The 27,425-nt window shown below is 51.9% G+C and overlaps 10 protein-coding genes across 12 annotated transcripts; 7 read left to right on the forward strand and 3 right to left on the reverse strand.

The window, feature by feature from the left end:
• Positions 1–301: 301 nt before the first annotated feature.
• On the reverse strand, positions 302–2,173 carry J3458_007147 (uncharacterized protein). The gene is made up of 4 exons (XM_007808783.2): positions 1,433–2,173; positions 1,287–1,383; positions 1,113–1,237; positions 302–1,055 (listed from the first exon to the last, which is right to left on the reverse strand). Exons 1-4 carry the CDS (start codon positions 1,436–1,438, stop codon positions 492–494), a joined length of 792 nt encoding a protein of 263 aa, XP_007806974.2. The 5' UTR covers positions 1,439–2,173; the 3' UTR covers positions 302–491.
• Positions 2,174–2,276: 103 nt separating this feature from the next.
• Positions 2,277–8,213, forward strand: UTP10 (snoRNA-binding rRNA-processing protein utp10). Its single transcript, XM_007808782.2, has 3 exons — positions 2,277–2,744; positions 2,808–6,936; positions 6,988–8,213. The coding sequence occupies exons 1-3, from the start codon at positions 2,368–2,370 to the stop codon at positions 7,891–7,893; spliced, it is 5,412 nt and encodes a 1,803-aa protein (XP_007806973.2). The 5' UTR covers positions 2,277–2,367; the 3' UTR covers positions 7,894–8,213.
• A 1,176-nt stretch (positions 8,214–9,389) lies between these two features.
• J3458_007149 (uncharacterized protein) lies at positions 9,390–11,446 on the forward strand. The gene is made up of 2 exons (XM_007808781.2): positions 9,390–9,865; positions 9,937–11,446. Exons 1-2 carry the CDS (start codon positions 9,745–9,747, stop codon positions 11,280–11,282), a joined length of 1,467 nt encoding a protein of 488 aa, XP_007806972.1. The 5' UTR covers positions 9,390–9,744; the 3' UTR covers positions 11,283–11,446.
• A 338-nt stretch (positions 11,447–11,784) lies between these two features.
• Positions 11,785–12,315, reverse strand: J3458_007150 (uncharacterized protein; the record flags this gene model as incomplete). Its single annotated transcript, XM_066119225.1, has 2 exons — positions 11,785–12,123; positions 12,151–12,315. 2 exons carry the CDS (start codon positions 12,313–12,315, stop codon positions 11,785–11,787), a joined length of 504 nt encoding a protein of 167 aa, XP_065975862.1.
• A 1,630-nt stretch (positions 12,316–13,945) lies between these two features.
• J3458_007151 (uncharacterized protein) lies at positions 13,946–15,452 on the forward strand. Of its 2 annotated transcripts, XM_066119226.1 has the most exons (3): positions 13,946–14,140; positions 14,213–14,268; positions 14,338–15,452. In XM_066119226.1, the coding sequence occupies exons 1-3, from the start codon at positions 14,127–14,129 to the stop codon at positions 15,066–15,068; spliced, it is 801 nt and encodes a 266-aa protein (XP_065975863.1). In that variant the 5' UTR covers positions 13,946–14,126; the 3' UTR covers positions 15,069–15,452. The 2 variants fall into 2 exon arrangements, with proteins under 2 accessions (XP_065975863.1, XP_065975864.1); XM_066119227.1 differs by having other exon boundaries at positions 13,968–15,452.
• Positions 15,453–16,318: 866 nt separating this feature from the next.
• Positions 16,319–18,595, forward strand: J3458_007152 (uncharacterized protein; the record flags this gene model as incomplete). Its single annotated transcript, XM_007808779.2, has 1 exon — positions 16,319–18,595. The coding sequence occupies one exon, from the start codon at positions 16,319–16,321 to the stop codon at positions 18,593–18,595; it is 2,277 nt and encodes a 758-aa protein (XP_007806970.2).
• Positions 18,596–19,121: 526 nt separating this feature from the next.
• On the forward strand, positions 19,122–20,324 carry CYS17 (Cysteine synthase 1; the record flags this gene model as incomplete). Its single annotated transcript, XM_066119228.1, has 2 exons — positions 19,122–19,236; positions 19,327–20,324. 2 exons carry the CDS (start codon positions 19,122–19,124, stop codon positions 20,322–20,324), a joined length of 1,113 nt encoding a protein of 370 aa, XP_065975865.1.
• A 130-nt stretch (positions 20,325–20,454) lies between these two features.
• Positions 20,455–21,787, reverse strand: J3458_007154 (uncharacterized protein). Its single transcript, XM_007808777.2, has 2 exons — positions 21,658–21,787; positions 20,455–21,594 (listed from the first exon to the last, which is right to left on the reverse strand). The coding sequence occupies exons 1-2, from the start codon at positions 21,764–21,766 to the stop codon at positions 20,516–20,518; spliced, it is 1,188 nt and encodes a 395-aa protein (XP_007806968.1). The 5' UTR covers positions 21,767–21,787; the 3' UTR covers positions 20,455–20,515.
• A 174-nt stretch (positions 21,788–21,961) lies between these two features.
• J3458_007155 (mitochondrial 54S ribosomal protein bL19m) lies at positions 21,962–23,128 on the forward strand. Its single transcript, XM_007808776.2, has 2 exons — positions 21,962–22,147; positions 22,209–23,128. The coding sequence occupies exons 1-2, from the start codon at positions 22,006–22,008 to the stop codon at positions 22,715–22,717; spliced, it is 651 nt and encodes a 216-aa protein (XP_007806967.1). The 5' UTR covers positions 21,962–22,005; the 3' UTR covers positions 22,718–23,128.
• Positions 23,129–24,112: 984 nt separating this feature from the next.
• Positions 24,113–27,414, forward strand: ain1 (alpha-actinin). 2 transcript variants are annotated; one of them, XM_007808775.2, is made up of 4 exons: positions 24,113–24,586; positions 24,705–24,771; positions 24,840–25,819; positions 25,902–27,414. In XM_007808775.2, exons 1-4 carry the CDS (start codon positions 24,528–24,530, stop codon positions 26,779–26,781), a joined length of 1,986 nt encoding a protein of 661 aa, XP_007806966.2. In that variant the 5' UTR covers positions 24,113–24,527; the 3' UTR covers positions 26,782–27,414. The 2 variants fall into 2 exon arrangements, with proteins under 2 accessions (XP_007806966.2, XP_065975866.1); XM_066119229.1 differs by having other exon boundaries at positions 24,113–24,771.
• Positions 27,415–27,425: the final 11 nt, after the last annotated feature.

Consider the following 27,425-nt stretch of genomic DNA (forward strand, 5'->3'; position numbering starts at 1 on the left):
TTCCGGAACAACAAAATTACCTAGGTAAATAATAAATGATGTATTTTGACGATCCGGCAAAGCTGAAATTGAAAATTGTGTAGGGATGGCATAATGAGACATGACATTTCAATTCCTTATTCCTTCCGCATGGCCCACGTGGGCTCATAGTGCGTTTTGGATTTAAAATAAGACCAGACATACCCCTCCATGGGGTACTCCTGGTCATTGGCCGAAATTGCTCAGAGTTTTGGGAGTTTTGGGTCTACGCAGTGAGGAAGACCGTGACAATGCCTCTTGAGTCATCGATACGGAGTACGTATCGATGAATTCATACCTACCGAGGTACCTACCTACCTAGGTAGGTAGTTGGAGGTGAACTGTTGGGCCCTGACTACATTTTCTCTTCACAGTTCAATGTAGAGCTCCGTAAATCCAGAAGCACGAGTCTATTGTATCAATATCTAGTCCTTGAGATTGACTTGGAATCAGGTCGCGACTCGCACCACAGTTCACCACTCATTCTTGAGAGGGTTCAGGACACGCCAGTCAGGGAAGACGTACCCGGATCTATCATCATCAGCTAGGTTTGCCCATTCTTCTCCGATTAAACCCTTCAGTTCATCATAGAAAACTCTGTAGGCCTCACCACTCATATGAAGGCCGTCTGGAAGAAGAATGTCCAATCCACCCTGCTTGCCGTTCTCAGGGGAGCCCAGCCAAGGTCCATCCTGTATATAATCGTTTGGCGCCATGCTGATAGCCTTATCCATAATAGCCTTCCACAGATCGACTAATCTGACGTTTGGATTCTCACGAGCAACTTCTCGCACCTTTTCCGAGTACGAGGCACTGACCGCGGACGACCGAGTGGCGGACGCGTGACCATTTTCCATGTCAACCTTTGTCAACTTGATCTCATCCAATGGAGGAGGGGTCACCAATAATATCTTTGGTTCGTGTGCTTGAATGTTTGGGTGTGTAACAATCTTTGTCAGGTTTTCTTTGTATTGATCGATTGGGACATGCTGTGGCGTGGTGGGAAGGGAGGCATCATTGGCGCCGAGCAAAACTACCTAAAATAGAACCAAGGTTGGCTACACATCTGAAAGGAAGGGACTTGTGGTGCATACCAAGTATTTGATCCTGGGCGAAGTTGGTGTCGGCTTCGGAAAGATGTCGGAGAGAAACTTGACAGCATTGGCAGTGGTCCAGCCCGAGAAGCCACGATTCATAACATCAAGCCGTCGAATGAATCCTGTGTCAGTATCAGTATCAATGAGACGAGAACGAGCGGATCGCCTTACGTGACTGCAGTGCAGCCTGCATGGAAAACCCGTCTTGAAGGTCGACAGAACGCTGCAATAGCGAGTCGCCAAACAGCACAAGCTGAGGATATGGGCCCTTTGTCCAAGTTAACGCGGTGTTTTGAGCGTCCAGTGGTCTCACTTACAGCCATGTTGTCCGGTTGTACCGTATATTCAGTCGATACGACTGCGTAGAGATGCTATGGATCCGAATCGTGTAGCGAGGTCCTGAGAATGTTGTCGATGGGTCTGAGATGGACAGCAAAGCGGAAAGTTGGCCCACCACCTTAATAAAAGGGCCTTGGAAACAAAGGAGCGCGCACGACGACAGCTATGAGGCTGAAATCCCGTCAGAGTTTCATTCAAGCACCGCGAGCCCTGCACATCCAGACACCAGACTCAGCACGACGAGCCAATTGCCTAGGTACTTACTCTGGCCACGCAGGCTCTGAAACTTGGAAGCGAAGCCAATCTGGTGTTATCATGTGCCCGCCCGAGGCGGAGTATATTTGCCTATCAAGATATACGCACTGATATACTCCGTACGCCCTACCACGATCTATTATGATCGTACGACGGCCAGGTACCCGGTCTGGTCAAGACTTTTTGCCTCCCACTGGTGCCATCGATAGGCTCGGGAGCAAGGCATCGTTGAACCGGACCCCAATATTGAAGCCTGGAAATTGCGAAGTCTCTACGGAGTATGCTACATGTATTGTGCACTTTCAGATGCAAGTGCTGGATGCCGCATGCTCGGAACAATGTAGCACGGCATCTAGGCTGAAACCTCAAGGAACCAGCCCCACGCCGAGTCCTGACACTTCAGGGTTGCGTTGTGCAAGCTCCAGGCGGTGGCTCAAGCTTGTTCAAATGTTGCCTTATCGATAAGCCCGGTTGGCTTGGGTCCACTTTTTTTATGCCAGCCAAAAAAAATTTGGCAACTGCAGACTACCTGCCTGTACTTGGATCAGACCCTCGGTGAGACCTTCAATTCTGCCCGCCACAAGACTGGTTGCCAAACACCAACCACGCCGCATTGAGCTCGCCTTCTCGGCTCGAAGGGTCTTGAAGCGCTGCAGCCATGGCGACCTCTCTCGCTTCGCAGTTGGCGCAGATTGCCGCCAACTCCAAGTCAACTCTCAACATCAAAACCCAGAAGGCTGCACACTCCAAGTCTCTCATCTGGGAGCCTCGTGTCGCCGCGACTCAAAGCTACCAGACGTTGTATACAATATGCTATCCCGGATTCGAGGAGCTTTGCCAGCTTGATAATCGTTTTGCACGGTTCCAATCGACTATTTTCGGCGAAGAGAGTCAGACCCAGGACAGAACCCAGCTGTCCGCTAGCGAGAATGAGGAACTTGATCGCCAGATTGAAGCCTTCCTCCGCTTGGCCGGGAGCAAGTTAAGACTTATGCCAGCAATCAAGTCGATTGAGTGGTTAATTCGCCGATTCCGGTATGCTATCCTTCCACTTCAACTCCACCACGCATCATCCTTATTTATTTAACCTGACTTCAGTATTCACGAAGAGAATACAGCCGTTCTGCTGATGACCTTTCTCCCTTACCATTCTATTCCTACGTTCGCAACACTTCTTTCAATCTTACCCGCCAAAATTCCACATGAATTTCGCTTTCTCGACCCGTACATCCGATCTTTGACCTCACCACCGAGATCAGTTCTCGTACACCAGACAGTCCACCATCCCGAGTTCCTGTCTTCCGTATCCGAGTACACGCTTGAGTCATGCAGAAAACAGTATCACTATCCCACCCTCATTATGTTTTGGGGTGGTCTCATGACCGAAGCTGTAAATGGAATGTTGGATAGAACACGATCGGGTCGTGCCTCTGTTCAAAGTCACAACACCCAAGACTTGCTACACAGGCTAGGTCCAATCTTCGCTGAGTCTCTCGTCATGAAGAAGGTGCCTGGCCTCCAAATTGCGTCGTACATGGCCATGACTGTCTTTGTTTCCAAGGGAAATTTGGAAGATAATGCGGTAACAGCTTTCATGCAGCAGACGGTCTACGGTTGGACGAACGAGACGATTCGGCCTGGCCTTGTGTGTCTTGTAATTTTGGCACAATTCAGATCGGCGAAACAAATGAGCAGCAAAGTCACCAAGGCGCTGATGAAGGTCCAAGATATTGGCCCCATGTTGGTCGAGATTGGCAAGGAACGCAGGGTGGACAAATTGGCCAATGGACTTTGCCTCGCCTTGATTGAGCGATTTTCCAAGAAGGGGGATTCCCGAGGACTACCTACTATCATGGCCATCTTGGGCAGCAAAATACTCAAGGAGAAACAAATCGCAGTCATCTTCAAATCCCTGCTTTTGGCCGCCCTGAAGCTCGATGATAATAACGACGAAGATGGCGCGCTAAGGCGAGAGCTTGGTTCTGCTTTAATCTCCCTATCGCAGACTACTGGGAAGTCGGGTGAGATTATTCAGTCAGTTATCCAGGATGTCGAGTTCGATATTGAGGAGCTAGAAATGAAACTGGACCTCTCATTCAGAGCTAGAAACCCTCCTGCGCTGGATGAAAACATAACAACCGACCAACTGGAAAGTGTTAAAAAGCCTCGGGATTTGGGCAGCGCCATTAGTGAGCTTGCTACTCGAAAAGAGTCACTTCCGCCCTGCCTTTTGCCTGAACCAAACGAACTATTCGAGGAATTCAGCCACCTTTTCTTCTCAATCGTGTCTGAGACTTCTCAGCAAGGCGATATGATGACTCAATTTGATGAAATCCCCCAGCTTGGACGCGAGGCCGCCTTCAAGGACTGCACGTATTTTAGCTTTTTTATTCGAATTTGGTCTGGACCTTATCCTGCCCTGGCTCGCATGGCCGCTTTGAATATGGTCAAGAGTAGGCTCAAGTCTAGCGATGCAAGCAAAATGGATGTGCAAGCTCTTATTCCGTACGCAATAACGGCTCTGAGCGATCCCTCGAAACGAGTTCGGCAAGCGGCTGCCGAGCTCATCGCCGTGGTCACTGACCTATACACTCCCCCCGTCTCAGCCAAGTCAATGAAGACTTGGGGCTCCGGCTTACTCTACGGCAAGGCCGAGGATAAACAGCCTCTTGCGGTCGATGTAACTGCAAAGATGCTGCATTTGCAACTTCTTCCTAGCATCGAGGAGTGTGTCATGGACCCTGAGCACATTTCATCAATTCTCAAGTCAGTCATTGAGCAAGGCAAATATCAAGTTGCTCCTCCACCAGCCTTGGACAAAAAAGATCATATGAACCAATCGGCTAGACTGGCAATACTGTCATTTTTTGCTTCTCATGCCGAATTGACTCCCTTGATAGTGGTAAAGAACAGGCTTTTGAAGTCTTTGAACGAGGTCAAGGGTGTTGGAAACACGTCCCGAACACGGATGTTGTTGCCGTTGCTGAACTGGTGGACAACTCTGAGTGAATCAGAAATCCGAAGGCAATGCACAGAAGAGAAACAAGACATTTTGACTCTAAACTCTCAATTTGTTGATGTTGTTGTGCCCAATGATACTGAGGGTCTCGAGTTTCTCTTCAAGTTGCTCAAGGACCCTGCTCAAAGAGAAAAGGCAGACCTCATGCGAGCCATTTTTGGCCGTTTGCGAAAGATGTGGCCTTCCATGAAAGACCCTGTTAAGTTCATAGTGGCAGAGCAGCTCCTGGCAATCTCGCAAGAGTCGCCGTCTTCTTCAGACGACGAAAACTCGATTGTTTCAATAGAAGCCGCCGAGTTACTTCGGGCGGTCCCCCTAACCACCGACATTTTATCCTTCTTCCTAGACTCTATCCAGACTGGAACCAAGATGATCACGGAGCCGCCTCCAAACAAGCGCCGCCGCACAAGCTCCACGGATGTCAATCGAAGCCTAATCACCCATGTCACACCGGAGCTAAGCCAAGCCCTGCGTAAAGTCACCTTTGTCTTGCAGCTTGTTGATAACTCGGACCCGGTTTCGCATCCGGAGTTACTGGATGGCCTCTTCACAGCTCTTTCAGAACTGCAACACTTTAGAACAGTCGTCGGTTCAGAGCTTGGTTATCTGCAGAACTTGATTCTTCGTAGCCTGTTGGCCATGATGCCCGCTTACAAAGCCGACAAGGAGTTGACAATTGATAGTTCTGGCGGCTACGGTGATTTGCTTGTTAACTGCATCCAGAAGTCGTCCAGTCCTGTAGTCCAAAACGCCGCACTCCTGTTGGTTGCCGATCTTGCCACCACCGCCCCCAATCTTGTTCTTCACAGTGTCATGCCCATCTTCACCTTTATGGGGACGTCTGTGCTGCGACAAAGTGATGACTATTCTGCTCATGTAGTCTCTCAAACTATCAAGGAGGTTGTGCCCCCGTTGATCGAGTCTCTTCGCCATGGGAAAAACGGCCCTGTTGCTGGTGCCTCGGACATTCTTGTCAGCTTCACAACCGCCTACGAGCACATTCCATCTCACAGACGACAAGGCTTGTTCGTGGCTCTAGTTGAGACTCTGGGACCTCGAGATTTTCTCTTTGCCCTTATCAGCATGCTGGTCGACCGTTACGACACCAGCGAAGCACTCTTATCCTTCATTGTTGACCTCTTGAACAACTTTGACATAAAAACGCAATTGGAAACCTTGGTCAAAGTCGTGGAGCTTGTGTCCGACCTATTCAAGCCCAAACCCGGCATGTCGTTTGTTCTGCTGGGGATCACTGACGATGGGGATAAAGACGTCGAAAAGGTTGCCCTTCGGCAACTTTCGGCACTCCCTAGCTTTTTGGCCAACAAAAAGTTGCGGTCTCAAATTGGAAAACTGGCTGATCGGGAGGATATGGACACAGCGGAGGTGCGAGAGTTTTATGCCACCTTGCTTGAGAACATCCTAGTTTTGGCCGACACCGTCAAGACGAACAAGACGCTACACGGACGATGTGGATCTGCGCTTTCCAACTTGCTCAACTTGCTATCTATTGGGGAATTCATCAAGGCAGTGGAGAACCTGCTGGACCGACCTGATCTGGGTTTGCGGCAAAAGGTCCTGCGTGCCCTCGAGGTTCGAGTTGAGACGGAGAGTAACACTGATGCCGCCTCCAGGAATGCTCTGCTATCATTCTTGCCCCAGCTCACAGCTGCCATTCGGGAATCAAGTGACATTCGCTATAAGCATACTGCGGTTACCTGTGTGGACAAGATTGCAGAAAAGTATGGCAAGAAGGATGTCGAAGCCGTCGTCGCCGCGGCTGAAACGATTGCTGGCCCATACTGCCTGGGTCAAGAGGAGAAGCGCCTCCGTGTCATGGCTCTGCTATGCTTGACGTCGCTTGTTGATGTGTTGCAGGATGCCGTCGTTCCAGTCTTGCCTATTGCCATCCCAGAGGCCGTCAAGTATCTTGAGGCTAGTCTGGGGGGCGAGAACGCTGACGAGGAGCTTCACTCCGCATGCTACGGTTTCATCAGCTCTCTAGCGGAGCATCTCCCGTACATGTTGTCCACGTATCTTGACAAGATTCTTGAGGTGTCCAGTCGATCAGCCGAAGCTGACCTAGATGACGAGGCCAATGAGAGCCGGACAAGCTGCCTGGAAATTCTCGCCAAGAAGCTGGAAGCAAAAGAAGTCTTTACTGCGCTGGAGCGCAATTGGGAAAAGGCCACCGATGCAGGGTTCTCTGTAAGTACACCAACGCCGCGCCACAGAACAGTGACTAACTTCATGCTGCAGGCCACTCGTGAATTTTTCGCGGTTCTTTCCACTGCAATTGACAAGCACAACAAGTCTAGCATTACAAAGAACATATCAGTCCTGTCTAATATCCTACTCAAGGCTTTTGACCTACGTCGCCAAGTCGCTGCCAAGGGCGAGAAGAGCGAAGCGGCTCTGCGCGAAGTTGCCGACATCGAAACCAGCTTGAATGAGGCGTCCCTCAAGATGATTTATAAACTCAACGACGCCGCATTCCGACCCTTGTTTGTACAAATCGTGGAATGGACAAGCTCCAATCTTCCCAAGAGTGATAAGTCTGGACGAAACCTCCGGCAATATAGCGTCTACGGCTTTCTCAACGCATTCTTCGGAAACTTGAAGTCAATTGTCACAAACTACGCCACATACGTGATTGACGATGCAGCCAAGATTCTTGGAGCTGTTAACCCCAAATCAGTTGAGGACCGCCAGCTGTGGAGTCGAGTACTGCAGGTGCTTGCAACCTGCTTCGAACATGATCAGGACGACTTTTGGCAAGCTCCATCCCACTTTGGAGCCATCGCTCCTGTCGTGATGGACCAATTTCTCCAGGCCGGCTCCGTGGATGTGTCTGAGCGGTTGATTCCAGCCGTTGTGGAATTAGCTGCCGCTGCCGACTCGCAAGCACATCAAAAGGAAATCAATGCTGCTCTCATGAAGCATCTGAAATCAGAGCAGACGGCGGTCCGACTAGCAGCAGTCAAATGTCAGCAGGCATTGACGGATCGACTGGGAGAGGAGTGGCTATTGATGCTGCATGAGATGTTGCCCCGCATCAGCGAGTTACAGGAAGACGACGACGAGGTAGTGGAGAGGGAAACGCATCGATGGATTGTGAAAATTGAAGCCGTTATGGGCGAGAGTCTGGATAGTATGCTGCAGTAGTAGCATGTGAATTGGTTTAGGGATGTTGGCTCTGATTGAAGATGAAATGCCGGGAGTTTGCAATGTGTTTTGGGGTAAAAATTTTCATATATTTACACACACATACACCTTATCGTTGGGGGCATCGGAATCCAAGAGAGGTTCCTGAATAGATATGTATCAGCATGTGGGCTGGCAGTTTGTGACGTGCTGTCGATCTCATGTGAATCCCCACAATAGATATTTGATGCCCCAGGAGTTTATTGTAGATGCCTTGCTTGCTTGCCCTTGATCGCTACAGCGATTGGCGCGTGAAGCATTCGTGATGGCTGCTCATATGGCCCGGTTCTCGTTGAAGCTGAAACTGGAACTCAAATGTTGACAAAGTGAGTGAACCTCTGAGCGTAACCTCGGATAAATTACGGTAGTTATGGTGTCGTATCTAGATAACATAATTACGGAAGAATCATTAATTCACTGAAATGAATAGATGTCTGTTCTGGCATGTTTCTGACATTTTGTCTTTGTAGTATGAAGAGGAACACGACTGCAGGTTTGGGATGCTCATAAAGCGGCGGCGGCAGCGTGAATTTTCCTTGCTGCATCCGAGGATAAAATGAGCACTTGACAGCCTCGGATCCTACTTTGCGTCGGGCCCCAAGTCTATTTTGCACCTGCACAGTAAGGACGAGTCGGGGCTCGCCAACACTGCACTGTTGAACAGCGCTTGAGGATGTACAGCGGCCTGTGGGGCTGGTCCTGGCTCCCGGCGCACCAACCGCCTGCGACCTCATTTATCGGCATCCGCGGCGGCAGGGCATCCCCGACATCAAGCACCGAAGCACCGATGCCCCCGACACGACTAGACGTTGACATTTCTCAAGGGCTCCGTGCGGTAAGCGGAGCACAGTGCAATTCGGTTCAGCGGCCACTGGTTTACAGTCTGATATTTAATTGACTCTTGCTGTGTATCTTGTCGACACACAATCCTGCACTTCCTTGCAACCCAAGGAATCATTTTATAGGATTTTTTTGTTGCTTTGAAGGACGCAAAGTCTGTTTTTTTTTTCTTCTTTATTGGCACTGACTGCTTGGGTCCCAGCAAGGGCTAGCTAAAGAAAGATGTAAAGCCATCAATTAATATTGACCAGTTGATTACGGAAGGAACGCTTAGGCCAGGCAGCAGTTCCCCTGTAACTGTTGACTCGCCGCCAATTCTTAGATTCTTATTGCAAAATCTCTAATGGACGGATTTGCCAACTCAGAATCATAAGAGGTCTATAAGCACGTTCCTACTATACTTGAATTCATCCCTGTAAATGGTGTGACAGCCGTTACAGTGTCTCAGCTTCTTTATCAGCTCCTTACTTGCATCAACGGCGTCGCACTGTGTCTATGCCCCACATGCCTGTTATGGAAGGACATTTAGTGTGATGCTGATGCAGCGTACGTGCTGGCACGCTGTGCCGATATCGACGAGCAACCTGGCCCACCAGTGCCACCACCTTTTCCTCTTTCCCGATCTATTATCGTCGCCATTGCCTTACTCAGTCGGTCGGTTCTTGATCGGACCCAAAACAATCTTGTTCAGGCCCTCGTTTCAATGGGCTGCGACAATTCCCGCAATTAGCCATAATGCAATTGGGTGCAATGCTGGTGGCTGACTGACTGACTGACGACTGTTGCTGGTGTTGCTGAGGTCCACTCACATTATGCGATAAGGCTGATGTCATCCCGAGCTCCGAGCTGGGTCACAAAGAAATTAAAAATTAAAATATAGCTATATAGCTCGCCATCATATCAATCTTGATTCCAATCTTGAGTCTGTCTTGGCCTGGACTACTCACCTGGATGTCTCTTGGAGCATGAGGAATGATGGACGGCCTTAATCGCATGCAGTGCCGGTCGTTGATGAAGCTCTCGTCGCATGTGCCTCGAGTTGCAACTCATGCCATACCCAGACGGCATGCTTCAACACTTGCTATTACCAGCGGTAAGTTCACACGCTGTCCACAGCACCACTTGCAACCTCAAGGACGAAACAGTCTAGTTAATACATACCAGCCCCCAATCACAAAGAAAGAGTCGTCATCCTCGGTTCTGGCTGGGCAGGCTACGCCGCCGCCCGCACCCTCTCCCCTTCCAAAACCACGCGCATCCTCGTCTCCCCTCGATCCCACTTCGCATTCACTCCTCTCCTCGCTTCGACATCCGTAGGGACCCTCGAGTTCCGCGCGGCCATTGAACCTGTCCGTCGGCTCGGTCTCGACGAGTTCTACCAAGCATGGGCGTCCAGCATCGACTTCAAAAACAAAACCATCCGCGTGGAAGCCAACGAGCGCGGAGACGTCAGTGCCGCCACCAACAGGCCCGAGATCAAAGGGGAAGAATTCGACGTCAAGTACGACAAGCTCGTCATTGCCGTGGGCTGCTACAGCCAGACTTTTGGCATCGAGGGCGTCAAAGAGCACGCCCATTTCCTGAGAGACGTGGGCGATGCGCGGGCTATCCGACTGCAGGTCCTGCAGGCGTTTGAGACGGCAGACCTGCCGACGACGAGCGACGAGGAGAGGAAGAAGCTGTTGCATTTTGCCGTCGTGGGCGGCGGTCCGACGGGGATCGAGTTTGCCGCAGAGCTGCACGATCTGATCAAGGATGACTTGTCGAGGATGTATCCCAAGCTGCAGAGGCATTGCGCCATTACCGTCTACGACATTGCGCCAAAGGTGCTGCCCATGTTTGACAGTAAGCTGGCCGCGTATGCGACGGAGACGTTCAAGCGGCAGGGCATCCGAGTCAAAACAGAGCACCACCTCACCCGCATCCGCCGGCAAGGGCACCACCTGATGCTGCAGATCAAGGAGGAGCCAGACGAGGTCGGCGCCGGCATCGTCGTCTGGAGCACGGGGCTCATGCAGAACCCGCTGGTCAAGACCCTCGTCGAGTCCGACATTGAGGGAACCGGCAAGATTGCAAAGGACCCCCGGACAGGGAGCATCGTCACCAACCCGAACCTCCAGGTCCAGCTGCAGGGTCCCGGAGATGGTTCGGAGACAACCACCCTGAAGGACGTGTACGCCGTGGGCGATTGTATTTCTGTCCAGGGCGCAAGTTACCCTGCCACGGCGCAAGTCGCCAGTCAGCAGGCAGTCTACCTGGCCAAGCAGCTCAACAAGGGCGACAAGGAGGCCTCGAGGCCGTTCAAGTTTAAGAACTGGGGTGTGATGACGTATTTGGGGAGCTGGCGAGCGATTCACCAGAGCGAGGCTGATTATTTGAGGGGGTGGGCCGCCTGGGTTCTTTGGCGCACGGCGTATTTGACGAGGAGCATGAGTGTGCGGAATAAGATTATGATCCCGGTGTATTGGGTGATTACTTGGATTTTTGGGAGGGACATTTCGAGGTTCTAAAACGCAAGGAGTTGGGGGACAACAGGCACTAGACATCTCATATAGAACAGTTTGATCGACATTTCTTACGTCACCAGTACCGGCGGAAAGTGGTGCTGGACTCGTTTTATTTTTGTGAGGTTCTTTCTAGCTAAGCAGTTGCGAAAACACAAAGTATCGATGGGTTTCTGTGCCATCGTATTGGCTAATTTTCCCTGAGCAGAACATCGATCCGATTGTCTTTATCGAACTGGCAACCATGGAACAAAGAATTCATTCATCAGGGCCCCTGCCAAAAGAGTCTGGCTTTCATGTTTCAGACTTGATGTGTGTTATGAGTTGCAGATTGCTGCCCGATGTCGCCCGTGATTCTCCCAGTATGTCTCTCCCCAAACAGAGCGGTGCGCCTTTCCCTCAAGCTTTCTGTAGATTTAGCACCTTGCGGTCTCTTAAAGTACCTTAAAGTACCGTCTCCCGCAAGTAATTGCTATGCGTTCAACTTCTCCAACGTGATAAATCAAGGCTAACAAATATTCCCGTCCCCTGATTTTTTTTCTTGTGCGGGTAGATAAGCTCCCATTGCACCACGAAGTTCGGTCTCAATGTTATTCAGTTTCACTTGCAAACTTTCCGCTTGCCGGGCCAGTGATGCCAGCCATACGTCCCGCATGGGGTCGTTTTCCGAAGCAGCAATGTGGTAGTTTCGGATTTTAAGAGTATTGTCCAATATTTCACGGCTTTTCGCGGCGATTCTCTGAAAGACATTGGCCTGCCCAAATGTACGGGAGCTACAGCCAACCAGTCGCGCCACCACACTTGGGAAGGTAATGTTAAGGTCATCTTCATCCCATAGAGACCCAGCCTGAAGTTTTGTCAGAAGCTGCCTTACCGTGGCCATGTCTTTTACAAATTTCTTGAGCTCCCGTCTGACGACAAGCTCGGCACGGCGATAAGACTTCCAAGCATCCAAATCTTGAGCGAGATGTAAAATGGACCTGGTTGCCTTTTCAGCCCTGTGAAAAGCATAATGACAAACGCTTGGTCTCTTGGACATATTGTCAAGTAAGACTCTCAAAAGATGTACGTCAGTCTCGCAATGGCCTCTGGCTTTATCGGCAAGTACTTGGCCTCCCGTACGAGCACATGGCCCAATTACTTGACGTTGTTCCTCGGCTTCTATCTTGGCCCGTCGCTCATTTGTCAAAGCTGCAGTTTCTTTTCCGAACATCACGCCTTCCAAAAAGATTCCGAAACAATCGTTCATGCGGAATTCTCTATTGGGAGAAGGATGCCCACGCTTTTGCAAGTCTCGGAAATCATTCAGGATGCTGCGGTGGATATTGGAGGCAAAGTCCAGCAATATGCCCTCAAGCTCAGGGGGGGAATTTCGAGTGTTTCTGGTCCAACTGCTAGACGAGAAATCTCAGTATTGGCTGAATCAGAAAGGGTGGCAGGCCGTGCTTCGCAAGGTTGTAAGGTTGTGAAGGAGAGGTCTGACGTCTCGGTTAGTTGGGAGACTTATCAGGCTGCCGAGATGATGACGAATATTTGCAAAGGGATGAAACTTCTGGGTCGAAAAAATGCGACTCGTAGTATTGGAAACACAAAAAAGTAAGAGAGTTCAGGATGGAAATAAGGGGAAGATTTAAAAGAGGTCAACGAGGATAATCGGAGAAGGGCTTGGGAGTGCTACCAGCTGTCAGTGATTTCAAATTCAAACGTGAACTGAAGGTGAGTAAGAAGTGAGGAGAAGGGTCAACGGTGTTCTTTGAATTATATGAATGCATTAACACGCGGAATTGGTCAAATAGTCCGCAAGATATCTCTAGACCAAGCTATCCATCTTCATCAAAGCTCCGATATAAGCAAGCGACTGCTCTGCCATAACGATTTCACATGCCATCCATGCATCGACTCAGTCTTTGTAAGTAAGAGAATAATCGCGATAGCATCTCAAACTACTTGCAACTAAGAGTTTGAGGAGATTGAGCGTCCGTCGGCCCGGCAACGTTTAATAAGAACTGTCCTGCCTTTTCTCTACTTAAGCCATTTCTAGCTTTGTTTACTCTCATGTGACTAATTTAAAAGTCAAGTAGCTCGATTCCATCAAAAAGAACATCTACCTGCTAGGAATGTACTGGTTACTAAGAGGTAGCTTTGGCCATCGGGTCGGTGTTGTTGTGTAGTTTGTTCATGTGGTCAAGTTTACGGTGCGATTGTCAGATTTGAGTGCTTTGGCTGTATAATTACCAGGTTCCAATCTTGTCCGAATCCAAGCATTTCAACAGCACCACGGCCGGATCAAAAAAAAAAAAAAAAAAAGCAAAGCCAGGAACTGCCAGACACCGAACGGGCTACCCATCCAAGGGAACTCAATCACTTGAAGGAAAAGATGTTGCAAGATCGCGCACAGGCTCTCTCGGGCGATGCACCGCCGCCCTTGAGACAACCCGCCCCCAAAGGCGACATCTGGAGATTAATGTCTGGTTGCGGGAGGAAGATCTCACAGCGTCAGTGCTTAGATGTTGGATGTTAATGGTCGACATGTCACATGGAGTCAATCTGTTGGCATCTGGACCCACTGCGGCTTGGCAAACCTGGAGCTCGGAGCCCCACCCACAGCATTCATCTGCGACGGCAACCGCTGGTTCAATGTTGTTATCCTCGGTTCAAAGCCGACGCTTTCCCTCCTCCCCAGAGCTTCACCTTCATGCCACCCTCAACCCTCCATCCGGTCAATTTGCCCAGAGCTGACCATCGCGCCTGAACCAATTGGCAACTCTTCCCTCGTCATCCGAATTCGCATTCAACCAACTCTGATTCGTCTTTCAAACATTTGAGGCTCGCGTTGTCGCCGTCACTACAATGAACACTGTTCGGTTCGTCAGACCCATTGCGGCTCGGGTGCCGTTCCAGCGCTCAACCTTGCCTCGCGTGGTTCGCGCATATAGCTCCAAGTCTTTCGAGTACATCCAGACGTCTACTCCCAAGCCCGGCGTCGGCCAAGGTACATGGTCCCCAAGAGAGCCTGCGTAGCCTGGCCACTGATTGATGCTTAATTGTAATAACTGGACAGTCACGCTCAACCGACCCAAGGCCCTTAATGCCCTCTGCACCCCGTTGATCGACGAGCTGAACGAGGCTCTCAACGAGTTCAATGCGTCGGATGAGACGTCCGTCATTGTCCTCACCGGCTCGGAGAGGGCCTTTGCTGCCGGTGCTGACATCAAGGAAATGGCCCCCCTGACTTTCTCCGAAGCCTATACCAAGTCCTTCATCGAGTCATGGTCTCTCCTGACCACGCAGATCAAGAAGCCTATTATTGCTGCCGTCTCCGGCCACGCCCTCGGCGGAGGCTGCGAGCTTGCCATGATGTGCGACCTCATCTACTGCACGGACAAGGCCAACTTCGGACAGCCCGAGATCAAGCTCGGCACCATTCCCGGTGCTGGTGGCAGCCAACGCCTGACCCGAGCCATCGGTAAATCCAAGGCCATGGAGCTTATTCTGACGGGCAAGTCCTTCTCTGGCGCCGAAGCCGAGAAGTGGGGTGTCGCCGCCAGAACTTTCCCAACCTACGAGGCCTTGATGGAGGAGACGCTCAAGACTGCTGAGACCATTGCCGGATACTCCAAGGTTGCTGTCCAGGCGTGCAAGGAGGTTGTCAATAAGAGCCAGGACCTGGGTCTACGAGACGGTGTCGAGTTTGAGCGGCGTGTCTTCCACAGCTTGTTTGGCAGCCAGGACCAGAAGGTTGGCATGAAGGCCTTTGCTGAGAAGACCAAGGCCGAGTGGACTCACTCTTAGACAGGCAGTATAAAAGGAGGAAGCAGGACGTCATGTGTGTATGAGACAATATAGCAGCGAGTGTGCTAATCACTTGACTGCGGCGACATTTTGTGAAGGTCAACATCTTAATTGCCACCGAGGCCAAATTTGTATTGATTCATGTGAAGCTGATGACTTGAGAGGTACCACTCGTAGGTCATCCGCAGCTGATGTTTGAAGCAGCTACAAGTCAGTACCAACATATGTAGCTCTCAGAGGCCGGGTTACCAAAGCCGTATCCGCTACCCGTCGCCAAAGCGCACTACTATATTAAGCGGCACACCGGGAAGCATGCTATTCTTAGCACGACCCCGTTATTGACTACCCCAGGAAGCTAATTAGATGGCTCATCTCCGTCATGACCATGACCCAGCCTGGTCGTGTGTGTTGGTTGCTGCCGTGGGGTCGGCCAAGACGCAGCGCAAACTCAGCCAATAGCCCCGCTGAGAACCTGCAGCAAGCCTCAGCAAGCCTCTTTTGTCCCAAATGGCGAGCTGCTGTCACTCTTGCTGCCACCACGCGACGAGGCGGCTTACCCTCGCTCCACAGGATAGTCTGGGGAAACCTACTTCTCCCTCTAAGCCATACCTCACAGAGTCGGAGTTCCTGACTCTTCGGTCGGTTTCTGTAACATGAATGGATTCTCGAAAGCCCAGCCTGGACCTGGAGAAGGAGCTGACGTGCTCGGTAGGTCCGACTCTGGCTCTCCGCCTTCACAGTCAAAAGTCCATCGTGAGCTGACTTGTCATCTTCCAAACAGATCTGCACGGAGCTCCTATACCAGCCTCTGACCTTGCTTGATTGCCTTCACACCTTTTGCGGAGCGTGCCTGAAAGAATGGTTTCGTTTCCAAGCCGCAAAGGCTGCGAAAGCACCCACGCCGCCAGCGCCAGGAGAGGCCATATTCACCTGCCCGTCATGTCGCAGCTCAGTACGGGATACGAGACACAATGCCACAGTTGTCACCTTGCTCGATATGTACGTGGCCGCGAATCCCGCCAAGGCGCGGTCTGATGTCGACAAGGAGGAAATGCAAGCAAAATATAAGCCAGGGGATCAGGTGTTGCCAAGAATAAATACTCGGGAGCGGACGGCCGAAGAGAGAAGAGCGGACGAAGAGGATCGTCGTCTGATGGACGAAGTTCGAGAAATGAGTCTGCGCGAGGCGACACCAGGAGGGCTGTCTCAACGGGACAGACGCCGAAGACAAAGGCAAAGTCAATCTGTCGATGGGAGATCAAGACCAAGCAGGGACCAGAGCTCGAGCTCTCGCCGTCGAGGAACCGGGGACCTTACAAGGAAATTCTCGTAGCGATGACTCCAGTCGTCCGGGCTCGGATCAAAGTGCCAGCGATAGGGAGCAGCGGAGGAGACGACGCCGAAGTGTCAGCCGCCAGCGTCAAGTTGAGCACCAAACATCCCTGAGATCATTGATTGGATCATCGGAGATGAGCGAAAGGGATATTGAAAGAGAGATCGAGGATTTTGCCAGACAGATTCAAGAGGAGGGTCTCCTAGATGGGCTTGATTTGGACAATATTGACTTGTCCCGGGATGACGACTTAAGCAGGCGTATCACCGAGGCATATCGGCGTCGACAAAGGGAACGATCTCGCAACGAATCTTCCCGCCGGCCCACTTCAAGCAGTAACAACGCAGGTTCTAGGAGTTCAGAGGGGCCCCAGACTGACGCAAGACTGAGGGCACCGGAAGGCGGTTCCAGATCCCGCGCCAGCTCAAGGTCAACTAATGGGGGTGGCCAGCCCGAGGATAGGAGTAGGCCGCCTCCAACTTGGTCAACCAACCTTGAAGTGAGAGATCCTGCAAGACGACCACGACGGAGGACTGCTAGCGGGGGCCGTAGTGCTACGACACCCATCTTTTCGTCAACGGCGGAAACTCGTCCTGCTGCTCGATCCTCAACTGACTTGGGACTGCGATCCCAAACATCGGATCCCGCTGCGCCTCGGCTCAGTTTTAGCGAAGGTCGTAGTTCCAGTACTCCTTCAGTCCCGGCTTCTTCTCAAGCGCCCATTGAGCTGCCAGCGTCAGCATCCAGTAACAGCAACATTGCATCATTTGCTAACCGAGTTCCTCAATGGAACCCTAATATAGCTGATACTTTTCCGGCAACAACGCATGAGCTGCCTGCAGCACAAATCAGCAGACCCCATCTACCTGCAGAGTTAGCCATTGTTCACTCCGCTGTTTCCAGCCCCATGAGCAGCCCGAGTGCTACTTCAGGTCATCGGCGAACAAGGTCGCAGCTGTTCCCTGAACCATCCGTCTCATGCTCAAAATGCAACAAGCAGCACATAGAATATGAGTTGCACTATAATTGCGGCATATGCGCGGGTGGGCAGTGGAACATCTGCCTCGACTGCTATCGCGCCGGCAAGGGATGCCAATATTGGTTTGGTTTTGGCTATGGCGCATGGAAGAAGTGGGAGAATTTGCGACAGAAAGGCGACGATTCTTTAGCCAAGCCGCACATGCTCACGGCATGTCGATACTTGCCGCCTCCGTCGACGCCTGGCGGTGCTGATGGGAGGAAGACGTTGACAACAGATGATCCGAGAGGTAGGTTGGAAACAGGAACATTCTGCGCTCGGTGCTTTGCCTGGACAAACGACTGTTACTGGCGTTGCGACGTATGCAACGAGGGAGACTGGGGATTCTGCAACAACTGTGTCAACCAGGGCAACTCATGTACTCATCCGCTTCTGCCCTTGACACATGAGGCGCTACAAGCTACCAGCCGTCCTCATAGCCCGAGATCGACGGGCCGACCCCCGGCTGCCACTGTCTATACGGGACCTCAAGCGGCTAACATTGGGCCGTTCAAGCCTCTGACGTTCCGCACCCGGTGCGATATTTGCCAGGACCCAATATCTCCGTCTCACGTTCGGTACCACTGCTTCAGCTGCAAAAGTGCCTTGGTTCCCGAGGCACCACCAGGTGACTATGACATATGTTCGTCATGCTACAACAGTTTGGTTTCAACGGGCCAAATCAGTACGGAGAATGGCCATTCCGGCTGGAGACGATGCTTGAATGGGCACAAAATGGCGGTCATTGGGTTCGCAGACGGCAAAATTGGACAGTGGCGGTTCATCGAACGCGACATTGTAGGCGGGCGATTGCTACGTTCAGAGACCTTCGAGAGTCCTGAACGCGGTGGGCAAGAGTTGCAAAAATGGTCTTGGAATAATGGGGATGAGAAACTGGAGCGTCTAGTTACAAAAGACGTCTCTGCAACGGCTCCTTCTACTGTCGGATCGCTGTCATTTACGCAAACGTTCCCACCGGATGGCGGCACAGGCATGAGGGCAAATGCCCGTTGGGCCTGGTATCCGCAGGCCGGATCAGACGACGAACTGTTGTTTCCAAAAGGTGCAGAGATTCGGGAGATTGAGGATGTCAATGGTGATTGGTTCTTTGGTACATTTATGGGCGCCAAAGGTCTGTTTCCAGCACCATATGTGCGACTTGGGCAGAGGACGTGAGATGATGGCACGATTGTATGTGGAACGAGATACAGACGACGGCATGTTCAGGATGCATGGCCTCTGAGTATGGTACATGGAAGCATTATGGTATTAGCATGGTGAATGAAATTGAACAATACTAGCAGGGCATTTGTTAAGAAACACTAAAACACTAAACGCAAAGTAATGGCGTGAAGCAGGGTCCGCGACATCAGTTAACCGCCTATGAAGAATACTTGACCCTCTTTCTAAGACAATTAGTGTTGAAACCTAATTTTGGTCCATGGTGTGCAACTTGGGGGGTTGCGCAGTCGACCGTGGCTGCGGCTACAAGTCAACCAGCCAAATGACGTGATCGCCGGCCCTGCGCCAGCTCCCCACAACGGAATGTCGCCAGCCCATCCACGACGACCCGGCCGCCGGTGTCGTCCGTAGCTTATAAATTTGTCTTCCCCGTCCTTTTTTACGCCCTCTGGTCCGGTTGCAAACCATTCAATTTCACCACACCTCTTGGACGGCACCTTGCACTCTTGCCGGGGAGACCATGTTTCGACGCAGCGCTGTACGGCTAGCTGTTGCAGCGGCCAAAGCCGCCCAGCCGAGCGCTCACACGCTTGCCGTGTCCAAGGCCCAAGGCATCTCCAAGGGCCTGACTGGCGGTACGCTTCCACTCCCCAACAACTGAATCTCGCAGAATGGGATCTTCGCTTCATTAGCCATCGGGCAGCAGCTAACTGGCCGCGACGCAGCCATCGGGAACACGCCCCTCATCCGCCTCAACAGGCTCTCGGAAGAGACGGGCTGCGAAATCCTGGGCAAAGCCGAGTTCATGAACCCGGGGGGCTCCGTCAAGGACCGCGCAGCCCTGTACGTGGTCAAGGACGCCGAGGAGCGCGGCCTCCTGCGGCCGGGGGGCACCGTCGTCGAGGGCACCGCCGGCAACACGGGCATCGGCCTCGCGCACGTCTGCCGCTCCCGCGGGTACAAGCTCGTCATCTACATGCCCAACACGCAGTCGCAGGGCAAGATTGACCTCCTCCGCCTCCTCGGCGCCGAGGTCTACCCCGTGCCGGCCGTGGCCTTTGACAACCCGGACAACTACAACCACCAGGCGAGGCGGCACGCCGAGGCCCTCGACAACGCCGTGTGGACGAACCAGTTTGACAACACGGCGAACCGGCGCGCCCACATCGAGACGACGGGGCCGGAGATCTGGGCCCAGACGGCCGGGGGCGTGGACGCGTTCACGTGCGCCACGGGCACGGCCGGCACCTTGGCCGGCACCACGCGGTACTTGAAGGACGTGTCGGGGGGCCGGGTGAGGAGCTACCTGGCCGACCCGCCGGGGAGCGTGTTGCACTCGTACATCAGCTCGGGGGGCAAGCTGATTGAGAGGACCGGGTCGAGCATCACCGAGGGCATTGGGCAGGGGCGCATCACGGACAACTTGAAGCCCGATATCGACTTGCTGGATGGGTCGTTGCACATTTCGGACGAGAAGAGCATCGAGATGGTGTACAGGTGCTTGGATGAGGAGGGCATTTATCTGGGCGCCAGCTCGGCGCTGAACGTGGTGGCGGCGAAGGAGGTTGCGGAGAAGCTGGGGAAGGGCCACAAGGTCGTCACCATGTTGTGCGACGGCGCGTATCGGTATGCGGACCGTTTGTTCTCCAAGAAGTGGCTGGCGGAGAAGAAGCTGCTCGGTGCTATCCCTACGCATCTGGAAAAGTATATTGTTTTGCCGTAGACAGGCTTGAGGAAGCGTAGACGGGGCGGTAGACGGGGCGGTAGACGGGGCGGTAGACGGGGCGGTAGACGGGTGGACAGACCTCTTGTTGTACATGATATATATATATATATATATATATATAAGACGAATTATACATAAGTTTCTATGATACATGTTAGGGCGCTTCGGATCCCGTATCTTTTACATTTCTATGGCCCTGCGGCCTGGGCTGCAACTGCTGGCCAGTTGGGTTTACTGCCCATGACTTTGCCGTACTCGTCTGCCCAGGCCTCTGTTCTAGTCTCGCTCTTGGCTGCAAAGTCTTGCAAGTGGGATTTCAGGGAATTTAGGATGGGAGACAACGATTCGGCTTCACCTCCTAGAGCTTCTTGGGCCAGCTCAATGCCCTTGATGTTTTGGGTGAGCACCTGGATGTAGGCACTGCCGTTGAGGGCTTCGGGCATTTGAAGGCGAATGTCGCTAGCTTTCCTCTCCCACAACGGATTGAGGTTGGCGAATTCAGGAACTTCTGAAAGATCCTCGTTCAGGGCATCCTCCCAGAGGGAAGACAAGAGTGCGACCTCGTCACGGAGCAAGTTGATATCCCGCTCCGCGGCCTGGCCAACCTTGACTGCTGAGGCCCGCGCAAACACCGTCATTCCTCGAACAAGTCGCGAGAAATGTAGCCTCTTGCGCGTGCGCTGGGACGACACAGCATGCTCTGGCCTCTGTAACAGATCCAACACCGTCTCCACCCACTTCAGCGCCTGCTTTGTCTCGCTCGCATCCCAAGCGCTCTCCGTGATTTTGTCGTTTACAAACGCGAGAACTCGGACGACCGTTTCGGGGGTCCGGAATACGAAACCCGTCTTGTCGGATTGCTTCACGCACTCAATGACTGCGAAAATTTGCCCTTTTGTTCCTGCGACTCGTACGATCTTGCCCCAATGGTTGGCTTTCAACTTTATACCTGCCTTTTTGTAGCCGGCCAGGAGCGTGCCCAGGTTTGCCCAGTCCTCAGCACTATGCATGTTGTCCAGGGCTTTGGACAATGCCTTCTTGGAGTTCTCGACACCCTTGAACCGGTCGATTGAGGAGAATTTGTGTTCTAGGCCGTCGACTTCGATGATGATGGGGTTTTGTTCGAGGTGCGATCGTTTCTTGGGGTCAAAGACAATCTTGCGCTGTCTTTCGGGGAGATGGGCTGGCAGAATAATTTTCTCTTGGATGGAGTTGAGGGTGTTGTTCAATTCGGTATTGTCAGTTTCCGAAAATATGGCTCGGACCGCTAGAGGTGTCAATTTTTAGCTTGAGAAGGTCTTGAAGCAACGACAGAGAATGGACAGCATACCATTGGGAGCCGTCGAGCTGAATTGTCTGCGAGAAATCTTGTCCAGCCTTGAAGGCCCTGAGTGTTGCCTCAACGACCGCAAGGCCGATGCCATCGATCGGTTCGCCATGGCTGCTTCTGGGTGAGGTTGTTGGCCTGCTTGCTCTGCCAAAAGTTTCTGGCGTCGAATGTACGATCCCAAAGTAGATGGTTGCGAAGTGGGTCGGAGAAAAGGATGCGCCGGTCCAATCAGGGGCATGAATTGCGGGCCCTCTGGTCTGGAAGTACTGTGATGGAGCTTTCGCAATCTTGGGATTTCTGTCGTCTGCCCAACGTCGAACGCTGGTTCCGCTCAATACACCAGCAACCATGAATTTCGCACCTGTCAGGCGGCCAATGGGCTGCCTCAAGTCTGTCTTTCGACAGGCGAGACAGCAGAGGGCTGCGCAGCGTAGTCTGGCTACCGCGGCCGTTGCTCCCACCGGTAACGAGGCCATCAGCGAAAGGCAACGTACGACAACTCAATTCCTGCCATCTAGGTGCTAGGCTTGTGTGCTAACTATTGATTACAGGTGCCGCTCACGGAAAGGTCGAAAAGTTCGAAATTTACCCCCAGATTCCCTCTGTCCGATCTACGAACCCGGACCCTATGCCCATCCTGCGTCAACAGCAGCTCGCTCAATTAGACCCAACGGGTGCCAGAACACGTCTATTTTCTAAGGATCACGCAGATAGCGCCAAGGTTGGCGATGTACTCATGGTGACTACTCAGGGTGGCGAGCCATTTTCAGGTGCATTCATCCAAATCCGACGACGAGGCGTCGACACAGCCATCTTACTGAGAGGACAAATGATGAAGACTGGTGTGGAAATGTGGTTCAAGATCTACAGCCCCTCTGTCACGGGTATTGATATAATCTGGCGAAGGCCGAAGAGGGCGAGAAGAGCGAGACTGACGTACATGCGGAAGCCCAAGCATGACATGGGCAGTGTGGATAACTTGGTGTCAGCATGGAAAAGGGAGAGATATGCTTTGCGGTCCAAGTCAAAACAGGCCGGTGGCAAGAAGGCTCGGGCATAAATGGGAAATGGGGGTACCTTTATTGGGGTGTGGTTGTAAGATAAAAGGTCATACTAGACTGTGTACTATTGGGCATATATCAAACATTCGAGTCGACCTCCTCGTGTATTTTACTCCGATGACATGGTACAGGACAGATGGGTTTTCTTGAAGCAGTAATGCGCTTGGCTAGACTGGCTTCACCTCATGGAATGCCCATTCATGAGACAAGGCTGTACAATGAGTCGACTTGCATATTGCATACTACCAAGTCAAGATTGTGTGGAACATGAAACGCCTGGCACAGCCTCACATGATGGAGAAGCGGCTACTTCAGAAATTGGGTAAGATGATACGAGACTAACAAATGGTCCTTCTTTTTTTCTCCTTTGTAGCCTATGTCATATTTGGAAGCTGGTGTTTTTCAACGAGAGTGTCATGTGGATGATCACCGGCGTGAGTGCCCATCACAACTGTCCAGGGGAACGTGGTTGCGCATCATGTTCGTATACCCCAGAATATACTGCATGTACCGACGATTGATCGACCAGCCCATATATATGCGTACGAACGAACAAGTGTCTTTGACATTCGTATATGGGAGGACGGGTTTCAGATATTCTTGGTGGCATTTTAGTCGGTTACGAGTCCAGGGTCACCACCACCACACTTTAGACGAATGCATAAGTCAACAAGTCAGTGTCCACTTCCCCATCTGAGACGAAAGCAAGACTCAGAAAGGGATGAGACTGAACAAGAACGCATAAAGCAATCCCTTGCTCATCATGGGCCATGACAAACCCCGCGATGGCGCTGATCGGATAGGCAAATGCTCGGGGTGTGTTGTCGCCCGGGCATACAAAACGCAACGCATCGCCCGGGCCGGGTATGTGCATGCTGCGGATGTCATTTCGCAACATACAATACTTTCCGACAGCTATCCTACAGGCCTACCTACGTACTATCGACCACTTCCAGGTAGGGAGTGCTTTATTTCAATCACACCGTAATTACCACATGAGCCGAATCACACCTCTGCCAAGGCACTTTGATAAGTCCAATAACAGAGCCGAGCGAATGGTGGTCTAGACTGGGCTCGACGAGGTCGACCAAAAGCGCACGAACACGCGGACACCAACCAGGCCCTGCCCAGTCATCAATCGGTCGACTGGCCCAAGTGGAGCATTTGACAGCTTCAACGGCACTCAGCCACTGAAAACCGCCTGGCCCAATAATAAGTTACCTACCAGACCCTGGGCACTCGCAGCGTCACAGGCACCCAATGGCAGCGCTTCCCTTGGGCGCATCGGGAGATGATGCCGCTCGCCAGCTCGTTGAGCGGAGCCCGTCGCCGCCGCCCGGCAACCTGGAAGGTGCTGGCCAGGGCAGCCAATTTTGTTTACACAACTCGTCCTGCAGCCACTTGGACGGGTCGAGCACATGCGTTGTCGACGACGACCATTTACTGCAGTTCCGCGACTCAATCTCAGCATCGACGTCTAGATCCTCCCGGTCCTCGACCCTGTCAACTGCATCTACGAGCCTAACTGCTGCAGACTGCGACTGCGATTGCACGCAGTCTACCGCCAGTGACCCCTGTTGCCGCTCTCAAACCCGTTCGTCTCTCCCCGGCAAGCGGAGCAGGCGGGACAGGGAGCAGCTGCATGCTGCACGATTACAGCGGTCAAGACGCGACGGGCCTCCATTGGGCTCCAAGGACAAGCATTCAAAACATTCAAAGGCGAACTGGAGCCGTCGACGATCAGGAAATAGCGGTACGGCAGACGCTCTCGCTGCGGTTGAGCCTGCGAATGAACACAGCCTGGCCAAGATGTCGACTCTCGAGCAGCAAAGGTGGATTAACGTCCAGCAAAAGACTTTTACAAAATGGTACGTCGACAGGTCGTTGCTTGCCAAAGCTCCGTTCGAAGAATCTTTGGAGCACAAGAGCATGAAATACAAAAAATCGCAATAGGCATTCTTGCTTACATCACCCAACACTCCCCAGGTTAAATACAAAGTTAGTATCGAGAGGCCTCGAGGTCAAGGATCTTGTCAAGGACTTCAGTGATGGTGTAAGCAAAGCGTCCCCTCATCCCCTGACCGTCTGGTCTAGAGCGTGAGACTAACTTTCAGAGTCAAGGTCATGCTTATCCATCTCCTGGAATCACTTTCAAACGAGTCCCTCGGCCGCTATGCTTCAAAACCAAAACTACGGGTGCAAAAGTTTGAGAATGCCAACCTGGCTCTCGACTTCATCAAATGCAGGGGAATTCAAATGACGAACATTGGCGCCGAAGATATCGTCGACGGCAATCGTAAGATTGTCCTCGGACTTATCTGGACCCTGATTCTTCGATTTACAATTAGCGACATCAACGAAGAGGGCATGTCTGCCAAAGAAGGTCTTTTATTATGGTGTCAAAGAAAGACTGCCTGCTATGACGAGGTTGAAGTACGAGACTTCAGCGCGAGCTGGAACGACGGGCTGGCTTTTTGCGCGCTTCTTGATATCCATCGGCCAGACTTGATCGACTTTGACTCACTAGACAAGCACGATCACCGCGGAAACATGCAGCTTGCCTTTGATATTGCCCATGAAGAGATTGGCATTCCACGGCTTTTGGATGTGGAAGATGTGTGCGATGTGCCGAAGCCCGATGAGCGAAGTTTGATGACGTACATTGCATACTGGTTCCACGCGTTTTCACAGATGGAGAAGGTCGAGAATGCAGGCAGACGAGTCGAGAAGTTTGTCAGCAACATGCAGGGCGCCTGGGAGATGCAGACTGCCTACGAGAAGCGGATGAAGGAGCTCCTTGCGGCTCTGCGCGCCCAAGTCAAGGAATGGCAATTAGCCCAGTTTGAGGGGACGTATGCAGATGCAAAAGCGCAAGCCAAGGACTTTGCTGCCTATAAAAGGGGGCAAAAGAGAGACTGGGTTGCCGAAAAGAGTGATCTTGCAACACTCCTGGGAAATATCAAGACAAAGCTTGGTACCTACCGCCTCCGGCCGTACGATCCGCCCGCAGAGTTGAGCTTGGATGCGCTGGAGCGGGATTGGGGTACGCTGGCAAAGGCAGAAATGAGAAGAGCACAACTGATCAATGAGACCATTCGCGAGTAAGTTTCCATTGACACAAAGCCATTCCTTTTGGTATCAGAAATAAAAGGAACGAGACTTGTACTAATTTTATACGTATAGTATCAAAAACGCCCTTCGAAAGTCATTTGCAGATAAAGCTAATGACTTTGCAATGGCTCTCAACACGATGCAACTCGCCATTTCTGGTCTAGATGGAGATGTCGAGGACCAATGGCACCACGTCAAGAAGCTGAGCGACAACTTGGCACCGTTGGATCGCTATCTGGAAACAATAGAAGCCGTCGACGCCAAATGCTACGAGGCCAATATTGAGGAAAACGACTTTACAACATATACATATGATGAATTAGCATATGAGCTGGGACTCGTCAAATCATCAGTACAAAAGAAGCTGGCATTCCTGGAGAACCAAATGGTCGCTCGAAATATGACCAACCTGACGCCTATCCAGTTGGAGGAGTTTGAAAGTGTTTTTCGTCATTTTGACAGAGATGACTCGAATTCTCTCCATGAGATTGAGTTTGGTGCTGCGCTTGCCTCTCTTGGGCTGGTATTTTCCGAGGAAGAGATGCATGACTACTTCCTGGAGACGTCCGGCGGGCGAGATGAGGTAACATTTGAACAATTTATTCGATTCATGGTGGACGTCACGGAGGATCAAAACACTGCGGAGCAAGTGTTCCAGTCATTCCGTGAAGTTGCCGACGGCAAACCATACGTCACGGAGATGGACCTGCGGCATAGTCTGGTCCCTGACGAGGTCATTGATAAACTTGTCGAGATGATGCCCCCTCACAAGGGTCCCGACATGTCTCAAGACCGCGGACAGCCCCAGTTTGATTACATTTCATTCATGGAGAAGATGATCGACGTGGAGGGGACACGGGATGATGTGCCCAGTGGAGTTCTACAGGACCGTACTAACCTGGGCGACACGAATCCGCGGAAGAGTCCCAAAGCAAATGGTTTTCCTGGGTAACTGGCGATAGGCAGGCGATAATAGACTTTGTTTGTTCCTGGCACGTTTTGTATATTAATAGTTGACTGTACGCCCGTGTCTTGTTTATTGGAGAGGTTACACTTGGTTTTGATTGGGTATTGGAAATACTTGGGTAGAGCAAAACGGACTAGGATAGCTATGTGATTTCCCTGTTTTGGATACCCAATGCGAGCGATGAATGGCGATTGAGGGACACCAGAGATTGGATGTGAGATGACGGGATTTGAACGGAGCGTACGTATGCTGGAAAACTGCGGCTCAAGTTCCAGACCCTGGCGTCGAAAAGTCGGACGCCGGGTACAGTAGAGGTTGGTGTATGCGGACCGCCAGCTTTGTCGCTCTTTGCGCGGCGTCGCACGCAGGATGGAGTCTGTACAAAGTGCCTTGATGATGCTTGGGTCCATGCCATGGACCATATTAACTGTCGGCGAACCTCTATGGCCTCCAACATATGGACCGCTGCCATCTAGATTCTTGGGTGCCCTGGCTGGCAGATTGCATCGTGAGGCACTACATGGTTGGGGGCGGTTGAGGATGAGAGAATGGAATCAGTGAACAATTTAAACGCTTGTGAAGGCATGTTTCCCAGGGATCGAGGTAAAGAATCTTGACCGTACTGGCTT

The sequence above is a fragment of the Metarhizium acridum genome, assembly GCF_019434415.1.
Source record: "Metarhizium acridum strain ARSEF 324 chromosome Unknown scaffold_72, whole genome shotgun sequence".
NCBI lineage: Eukaryota > Fungi > Ascomycota > Sordariomycetes > Hypocreales > Clavicipitaceae > Metarhizium > Metarhizium acridum.

What these genes read in the sequence shown, in the direction of transcription:
- J3458_007147 (XM_007808783.2), bottom strand. An exon ending in GCAGGCTGCACTGCAGTCAC is followed by an intron (nt 1,238 to 1,286) that starts GTAAGGCGATCC and finishes ATACTGACACAG; the next exon opens with GATTCATTCGACGGCTTGAT. An exon ending in CGCCCAGGATCAAATACTTG is followed by an intron (nt 1,056 to 1,112) that starts GTATGCACCACA and finishes GTTCTATTTTAG; the next exon opens with GTAGTTTTGCTCGGCGCCAA.
- UTP10 (XM_007808782.2), top strand. Translation starts at nt 2,368, where the DNA reads ATGGCGACCTCTCTCGCTTCGCAGTTGGCGCAGATTGCCGCCAACTCC. An exon ending in TGGTTAATTCGCCGATTCCG is followed by an intron (nt 2,745 to 2,807) that starts GTATGCTATCCT and finishes ACCTGACTTCAG; the next exon opens with TATTCACGAAGAGAATACAG. An exon ending in CCACCGATGCAGGGTTCTCT is followed by an intron (nt 6,937 to 6,987) that starts GTAAGTACACCA and finishes TTCATGCTGCAG; the next exon opens with GCCACTCGTGAATTTTTCGC.
- J3458_007149 (XM_007808781.2), top strand. Translation starts at nt 9,745, where the DNA reads ATGATGGACGGCCTTAATCGCATGCAGTGCCGGTCGTTGATGAAGCTC. An exon ending in AACACTTGCTATTACCAGCG is followed by an intron (nt 9,866 to 9,936) that starts GTAAGTTCACAC and finishes AATACATACCAG; the next exon opens with CCCCCAATCACAAAGAAAGA.
- J3458_007151 (XM_066119226.1), top strand. An exon ending in CAAGCCCGGCGTCGGCCAAG is followed by an intron (nt 14,269 to 14,337) that starts GTACATGGTCCC and finishes ATAACTGGACAG; the next exon opens with TCACGCTCAACCGACCCAAG.
- J3458_007154 (XM_007808777.2), bottom strand. Translation starts at nt 21,766, where the DNA reads ATGGCGAACCGATCGATGGCATCGGCCTTGCGGTCGTTGAGGCAACAC. An exon ending in CAGCTCGACGGCTCCCAATG is followed by an intron (nt 21,595 to 21,657) that starts GTATGCTGTCCA and finishes TGACACCTCTAG; the next exon opens with CGGTCCGAGCCATATTTTCG.
- J3458_007155 (XM_007808776.2), top strand. Translation starts at nt 22,006, where the DNA reads ATGAATTTCGCACCTGTCAGGCGGCCAATGGGCTGCCTCAAGTCTGTC. An exon ending in GGCCATCAGCGAAAGGCAAC is followed by an intron (nt 22,148 to 22,208) that starts GTACGACAACTC and finishes TATTGATTACAG; the next exon opens with GTGCCGCTCACGGAAAGGTC.
- ain1 (XM_007808775.2), top strand. Translation starts at nt 24,528, where the DNA reads ATGTCGACTCTCGAGCAGCAAAGGTGGATTAACGTCCAGCAAAAGACT. An exon ending in CAAAAGACTTTTACAAAATG is followed by an intron (nt 24,587 to 24,704) that starts GTACGTCGACAG and finishes AACACTCCCCAG; the next exon opens with GTTAAATACAAAGTTAGTAT. An exon ending in ATCAATGAGACCATTCGCGA is followed by an intron (nt 25,820 to 25,901) that starts GTAAGTTTCCAT and finishes TTATACGTATAG; the next exon opens with TATCAAAAACGCCCTTCGAA.